Source organism: Phaseolus vulgaris, chromosome 3, assembly GCF_051622355.1.
Source record: "Phaseolus vulgaris cultivar YP4 chromosome 3, ASM5162235v1, whole genome shotgun sequence".
NCBI lineage: Eukaryota > Viridiplantae > Streptophyta > Magnoliopsida > Fabales > Fabaceae > Phaseolus > Phaseolus vulgaris.
Window position 1 is genome coordinate 33,465,711 of NC_143500.1, and position 8,115 is coordinate 33,473,825.

Genomic DNA, 8,115 nt, shown 5'->3' on the forward strand with positions numbered 1-8,115 from the left:
TTCTATAAAGCTTGAAGGGAGGCTTTCAGGAACTCATCTGGATTCCGACCGACTTCGAGTTGGCGAGAACACAAATAAAAGTCAAATTACCCAAAAATTGAGTTCATGAGTTGGGAGACTATGTACTACTATCTAGTACCAAAAGATACTAAAAAAATAATATTCACTTGGGATAATGGGCATTATCTACACAACTCGAACATAATCTTAAAATTTGACTTCGATTATCGTTGAATTCGACTTAATATTCGATAAAAATATAAATTAATTAGATATTTTCACAAGTCGAAAGAAGATAATTACTTATTTTATTACTTACATGTTTTTTTGAAAAATCTTCTACAAATAAATTATCACTCAAATTTCATTATCAAAACACAATAATCTTTCAACTAAGAGTTGAATCATCTTGCGCAACTCAAACATTCATCAGAAACAATTTCAATTCATCTTGAATAATAATAACATATATGCAAAATATATAGCATATTTTATCGGCTTTTAAAAGTGAGAAAAACATATATAACTTAAAATCTAGAGAGTTTATTTTTCACTTAATATTTAAATAAAAAATAAATTTAAATAACTCTTAATATCAATCTAGAAAATTTGTTTATGGTTATCAATAAAAAAAATTACCGTTTTAGTTATTGATAAAAAAGATTATGCTTAATTGGTTCCTAGACTTTACTATTTTCCTCTTATGTGTTTCATTAAATTTGTATATTTTAATTTTTTTTTCTCAATAACTTTTTTATTTTTTCTGGAAAATTTTATTTATTTTGATCCTTAATATCCTTTTAAGCGGTGAATTATTTTTCAAATATCAAGAATTAACACATTACTTATTTAAGAGAAACATTAATTAATATAATGCAATCCATAAGAATTTGCATTTTTTCTTTTACTTTTTTATTGGACAGTAAACGAAAAAGGAAGAAGAATTCTGAAAAGAATTTTTTATACCTATCTTCACTCTTTTCAGTTGAAAAGCAGAAGGAAAAAATAAAAAAAAGTTATAGAAAATTATTAATTAAAAGCCATAAACAAAATACATAGATCTGATGAGTATCATTTGGGACGTGCTTCGTGGACCCACTGCCTTGAATTGCCCAAACAATTTGCACCACAATAATGAGAGCCCAACCATATAAAATAAAACAAAAAAAAGTGAACAAAACAAACTTTTTCAGAAAATTAAATCTAAATGAAAAATAAAATAAAAAGTTGGTGGAAAATAAAGAGTGATGATGGCAACAGCACTCAAATTTTGTTGTTCCAAAAGAAGGAGACGAAAGGATAATCGAAAATGATGCCCTAATTTCCGTATAAACCACAATTAACTTTCCTCCTTTTTTCAACTTTCTCTTTAAATTATCCCTTCCATCATCCAGATATCAATCTGTTAGTCTTATATTCAGTGCATGATTTTTACCTGTTTCTGCATGTACAATGATTCTTTGTAACGTACAAAACCACACATTTGAATCTGAATAAGTATTAAAAAACACAGAGAGATTATAAGCAATCAAATCACCCATATGCAGAGGTTCTTCATTTCCTTCGTGCATATTAGTCCCTTCGAAGTTTCTTCATCTGGGTGTTTGTTTATTGGATCCGGGGCATTGTAAGATTTGATCTTTTCACGCATCATATGGTTATCGAACATCCCCATTTTATGGGTAATCGGGAATGGTTGCCTCGGGTTTCACAGTCCCATTTCTAGGGTTTATGTCGGTTGTGTATGGTGGATACCCTTTTGACTCCAAACGAGCTTGACCGCGAAAAGATTGGTTCTTGGTGATCGCAGTGTTCAATTCAATAAGTTCTGGGATCGATTCTTTTTCCGTGGGAATATTTTCTTTTTGGCTGTGAGATTTATCCGTTTAGTTTTTCTTTATTTTTTTTTTAATGGTGATGCTTGAATATCATAGCAAGATTCTGGTGTTATTATGTTTAGATTAAAGAATTGTGAAGGGCCTTTGCGGTTCTTGTATCAGCAAACTCGGCATCACCCTCACCGCAACAATCTTATGGCTTATTTAGTAGGTTTTGATCCTTGCTCCCACTTGAGCAGGGCCTTTTCGCCGTACCCTTCTCTTTCTTCTTCTGATCGTGGTTGCTACCTGCCTTTCCCTCTTCTCCATTATGCTAATGTCGGGGTTAGAAGAAGCATTGGTTTTGGTCGTAGAGGTTGTAGCTTTGATACTAGTTGTAGTTGTGGTGGTAATGGTGATAGGAAGTTTGTGAGGGCTAAGGCAAGGTCCCTTCGCTTTGCATCGAATCGTCGCCAGCCGATGTTGGCTGATCCGGAGCAAAGGAATTCTGTTAAGAGTGATGAATCTGATGCTACTTTGGTCAAGATTGATAATGGATCTATAAATGGAAGTGCTGTTAAACCCCCTTGTTTCAATGATCACCGATTGTCCCAGAAACTTGTTGTTGCTGTTGATGTTGATGAGGGTATGTATATAAATGCGCATGCATGTGGCACTCTTCTCATTATATTATGATGTTTCTTATAGTTTTATATATTGTGTCATTTAACTTATTCATATGAATTAAGTAGACTTAGAACAGAATCTTGAATATGTTCCAATCCTTTAAAAATTCAAGGAGTATTATTGCTTTGCTGGATATCTTTTCCTGTTTTTTTTTTTTTTTAAATCTGTTTCAAATATAAACATATAATTGAAGATACAAAAGTCAAAATCCCCTCTCCAGGTGAATGAAATGGTCAGATTATATCTTGAATTTTTCAAAGATTCATGCATATCGCATGTGGGTTTGCTTGAGTCTAACTTGGTCAATATGTGGGTTGGAGCATTCTTTTCAGCATGCGATTCAGATAAAATAAAATATAAGAAAATTCTTTTTAGTATCCATTTGTTAAATAGAACTCATGAACTTGTTGGAAATTGTTTTAATTGTGCAGTGACCAGAGATTCTATAATAGAACATAAGGAAAGAACATTCTTTTGTCATTCATTGATCCCCTGTTTTAGGCTGTGTGATGATAACTGAAATATTCTTGTCTGACTCAGAGCATACTGAATTTTCACTTCTATATGCTTTTGGGCTGCTTGACTTTTGTATCATTGCTTGTGTGAATAAACTCGTGTCTTTATTTAATTAAATAATTGCCAACTCCAATTGTGATATAAGGAAATAGTAATGTACAACAGTTTGCAGTGTGATGGATTGCCTAAAATCATAAATATTCTCTTTTAAATAGAATCCATTGTAGACTGACTAATATGTATTTTGATTCTTGATTATCCACTTTGGTTCTGATGTTTTCCTCCATATAAACAGTATTAGGAAACTTCGTGTCAGCTCTCAACAAGTTCATTGCAGATCGATATTCATCAAATTATTCAGTTTCTGAATATCATGTGTACGAGTTTTGCAAGGTACTATTGGCTGCTTCAGTAATTCTATATTTTGATGATAAGTAATTGAAATTTACCAATTGTTTTCTTGGACAATTAAATATTAGTATTAAATTACGGCAAATTGAATGTTCTTTCGGAGACCCCTTTTTACTCCACCCCCATTCACCAGTCTTTTATATGATTATGTAGCTTTACAAGTGATTGCCAATTTTTGAGATTTGGCTTATTTGTGTTGTATTAGTTTTGTTTGCTGTTAATCCTTTGGAATGTAATGTTGTATACATCATAAAAAATGACAGGTCTGTTAGCTTGGGGCTTTAAAATTTGCAATTTGTTTTAGTTTCGTCTTCATTTTGTCAATGTACTATGGGTAGGGGGCTTCCCTTTTCATAATGAGATGGAGCATCAGTTCTTACAATCCCATTAGCCCCTTGTATTGCTGGGAATTTGTGTTTTTATGTGGAGTCTAATGCACCCTTCATTTCTGTTGCAGATATGGAATTGTTCACGTGATGAAGGTAATGAACCTTGTATTTGTCATATTTTCATATATCATTATGTGAATGGTTTTGTTATTCCATTTCTTATGAAAATATTTTGGACGTAAACCATTTTATTCTTATTTGATTTTCATCAAACTCGTGGATTGAAGTATCTCTTGTTTTGCAATCCAGGTGATCTTTCTTTAGTTTGGTTTCCCTGTAAATCTAATTACTAAATGCATCAAATTCTATTTGTTTTGCTTTCCTGATTAGCTTATTATTGAGGGGCAAGCCTAATTTGTAAATTGTAATGTGTAGTCATTGAACAACTTTCACGGGTTTTTAATGGTGAGACTAGCCAAATGTTTTTGCAATGTATTTCCATAAGGTTCCATGCTAAGGGCAACCTTCCAACCTTTTTTTGAAAGTAAAAAAATCTTTCGAATATTTTGGCTATTAAGCTTAAGCAAGCTTTTCAATCATTTTATCATGTTTCCAATGCAGAAATCTAATGGAGTATTTTTAACTTATTTTTTAATCCTTCCCGATGACTAATGGAGTGGTTGAAAATAATTTCTTGTTTTGCAGCTGATATCCGTGTTCATGAATTTTTTAAGACACCATATTTCAAGTCAGGGATCCACCCTCTTCCAGGTGCTCATACGGCTCTACAGAAGTTATCAAGATTTTGTAGCCTATCAGTTGTAACGTACGCTTTTTATTGAATTTTTTTTCAACCTGTAAAGGAATCTTGGCATCATTGAATAACTATAGGTATTGTCATATGATCAGTTCACGGCAGAATGTGATTAAGGATCACACAATCGGGTGGATAGAGAAGAATTTTCCTGGACTGTTTCATGAGATTCACTTTGGTAACCACTTTGCTCTTGATGGTGTGTCAAGACCAAAGTCAGAAATTTGTAGGTAAGTCCCTTAATTCTGTTTAATGTTGAGCATGTTTCAGATTTAGATCCCATTATTTTCTACTTTCTTTCTTAGCATTAAATGTAGTTCATGTCCAAACTATAGAACTGCAAAAGCTGAAGAGAATTCCAACTCTTTTGCTCACTTAAAGCCAAAATATGATATTTCAATTGTTTGTTTAGTGATAGATTCCTGGTGCACTGCTATTGACAGGTCCTTAAATGCCAAGGTTCTTATTGATGATAACCCGCGATATGCCTTAGAGTGTGCTAATGTTGGAATTAGAGTCCTGCTTTTTGATTATGAAAATTCATATCCTTGGTGCAAGAGTGAATCTACCGAAGAGCACCCTCTGGTGACCAAAGTTAAGAACTGGGAAGAAGTGGAACAACAATTAATGTCATTGATTGCTTCTTAGTCTTTAAATCCTGCAACAAGAATTTGTGGAAAATCACCCTTTTTTACATCAAGTTCTGGACTATTTGTCTAAAACATCTTTATATATATATAGATATTCTTGAAGACGTGAACTCACTTGAAGTGGCTGCAAGGAGACCACCCAGAGGTAGTAGGTAGGCTGAAGGACAGGAATAGGATTTTCCCATTTTGAGCAACTTGAAGGAAGATTCATTTTGGTGGAAGCTATGGTGATTTTACCATACGTATAACCAGATCAAGATTTATTTGGACCCTCTATGAATGTTGGAGGGAAATCTAAATAATGTTTGTTATGCCACCCTACATTCAATCTTAACCATCAAATTCTATGATCTCTGATTTGATGATTATAAATGAAATAGAACTTTTCTTGTTTCACTGCTCTTTTGTCTCTGTTTGATTCATGGAAATCAAGCCCAAAAATGGTGAAACGTATAAAAGATTAATACAATATCTCTTCTATGTTTGTCAAGAGCAAAGAGTTACCTCTTAGTTTGGTTGTTTCTTCTTTCACCCCCAATTTCTTTTTCATGCTATGGGTTGTTGAAAAAAAATCTAGAATATTCATGTTTTAGATTTTCAGACCGTGAGATTTGGAAATATGTTTCTCATTAAATAATGCGAAATTGTTAGGATCTAGAAATATATTCTGAAGTTTTTGAAATTGTTCGGATATAATTTTTTTTGACATTGTTGAGATGTAGAAATATATTCTGAATTTTTGAATGGTGTAATTTAAAACATATTTTTATATTTATAATTAACGAAATATTTTTAATTGTGAAATCAAGAATGTATTTTCAGACTATTGAAACATATTTTGAAGTGTGTAATTTAAAATATGTTTTAATTTGGAATATATTTTTAGAAATGTATTTTATATAATCTAAAATATATTTTTATATTTGAAAATGTGTTCTAAGTTTAGAGTTTTAAAAAAAATTCTATAATCATTTATTTTGCTGATTAAATTTATCTAATATGAAAAAAAAAATCATAGACTGAACTTTAAAATATTCTTTTTCTACCTTGGTATAATTTTGAAATACGAATATGTAGACTCTGTCTGAAACATGTTAAAACATTTATAAAGTGGAAATATATTTTTAGTTTCTAAAGTTAATTTGGTTTTGGTCCTTTAATTTTTTAAAAATATTTTAGTCTTTTAAATTTGAACAAAAAAACTTTTTTTTTCAGGAAGCAGTGATGTGAATCACGTTAACAATTGTCACATGAAAATTAATATGATATGTTAGCATTATTAACCACCTTCTTGATCCCTTAAATTTGGATTAAAATTTACATTTCTCCTAAATTTAAAATCGATTTTTTAATCCTTTATTTTTTATTTTTAAAAAGTCTCTCATGTTTATAAGTAATGGTTTTAGTCTTCAAATTTCAAAACTATTTTTTACTCATTAATTTTGAAATAGCTTATTTTAATTTTTGTAGTTCATGTTATTTAAAAATTTGTTCATGTACTAATAGTGTGTGAGTGTGTCAGAGAGGAAGAGAAAGGCATAGGCAAAGCGGAATCAAAGAATTATTATTATATCACTAAAAGCCTTACTTTACAAAGAGAGGACAGTAGGTTTATATAGATATACAAGACGGTAAAAACAAATTCAAAAGGATAAAAAAAAATGAAAAATTGGATCCATGCCCAATGGATCACAATTACGAAAAAAAAAGTATTTTGTTTTGGTTCGACCGGTAATTTTATCCGTGGCAGGTATTGCCTTTACAGCCCCCCTTAAACTTATGGGTGAGTGATTACAAACTCTAAGTTTAGCCTTGCATTTATGAAAAGCTACACCTGAAACACGTTTCGTGAGAATATCAACTATTTGAAACTGGGATGGGAGGTGAACCAGAGTGAGACGTCGATCTTGAACACGATCACGTATAAAGTGCAAACCAAGTTCAAAGTGTTTGGATCGTGAGTGCATGATAGGATTTGCAGCAAGATGAACTGCACCTAGGTTGTCTGAGTAAAGTTGTGGTGTTGGAGATGTTACACAAAGTTCATGCATGAGAGATTGGATCCAAATGATGTCAGCAAGAACAACAACAACACTTCTATACTCAGCCTCAATACTACTTTGAGAAACAACCTTTTGTTTCTTTGAAGACCATGAAACCAAGTTATTTCCAACAAAAAGGCAATATCCAGTTGTAGACTTGCGATCATCCAAGTCAGTGGCCCAGTCAGAGTCATTGAATCCGGTGATGGAATAAGTAGAAGATGAAGAGAAGTGAAGCCCATCGGTGGAAGTTCCAGCGAGATAACGAAGAATCCGTTTGACAGCCTACCAATGACTCAACTGAGATTTGTGCATGTATTGACAAACTTTGTTCACAGAAAAGGAAAGCTCAAGATGAGTAATAGTGACATATTGAAGAGCTCCCACAATTGAGCGATACAGGGAAGGATCATCAACAAAGACAAATTGATCTGCTGTGAGACATAGAGAGGAAACCATGGGAGTAGGTTGTGGCTTGGAGTGAAGCATGTTGGTTCGTCGTAGAAAATCACGAATATATTTGGACTGAGAGAGGTGAACAGAAGTGTTGTCGAGCGAGGTTACTTCTACTCCTAGAAAATAATGCAAGGAGCCTAAGTCTTTTAACGCAAAGTGAGAACAAAGATTACTGATAAAGTCCTGCACTAAACATTGTGAGCTACCAGTAACCAAAATATCATCAACATAAATTAAAATATACAAAGTGTCATTGTTAGAAAAACGAGTAAAAAGAGACGTATCACTTTTGGAAGGAACAAAACCCATGCAAAGAAGAGTGTTGGTGAGTTTCTGAAACCATGAACGAGGAGCTTGCTTGAGCCCATAAATCGCTTTATTTAAACGACAAAC

General features: G+C 32.5%; 1 protein-coding gene across 2 annotated transcripts; it reads left to right on the plus strand.

Annotated features, from left to right (window-relative positions):
- The first annotated feature begins 1,205 nt into the window (after positions 1-1,205).
- LOC137807123 (uncharacterized) lies at positions 1,206-5,620 on the plus strand. 2 transcript variants are annotated; one of them, XM_068607584.1, is made up of 6 exons: positions 1,206-2,463; positions 3,316-3,413; positions 3,889-3,913; positions 4,466-4,586; positions 4,670-4,804; positions 5,018-5,620. In XM_068607584.1, exons 1-6 carry the CDS (start codon positions 1,953-1,955, stop codon positions 5,220-5,222), a joined length of 1,095 nt encoding a protein of 364 aa, XP_068463685.1. In that variant the 5' UTR covers positions 1,206-1,952; the 3' UTR covers positions 5,223-5,620. The 2 variants fall into 2 exon arrangements, 1 of the variants encoding a protein (XP_068463685.1); XR_016519694.1 differs by having other exon boundaries at positions 1,247-2,463; positions 4,466-4,531.
- The last annotated feature ends 2,495 nt before the right edge of the window (positions 5,621-8,115 follow it).

Bases quoted from the DNA above. Each gene is read 5' to 3' on its own strand.
- LOC137807123 (XM_068607584.1), top strand. From the start codon at position 1,953: ATGTTTAGATTAAAGAATTGTGAAGGGCCTTTGCGGTTCTTGTATCAG. The intron at 3,414-3,888 runs GTACTATTGGCT...TTTCTGTTGCAG, and splicing joins ATGTGTACGAGTTTTGCAAG to ATATGGAATTGTTCACGTGA. The intron at 4,805-5,017 runs GTAAGTCCCTTA...TGCTATTGACAG, and splicing joins CCAAAGTCAGAAATTTGTAG to GTCCTTAAATGCCAAGGTTC.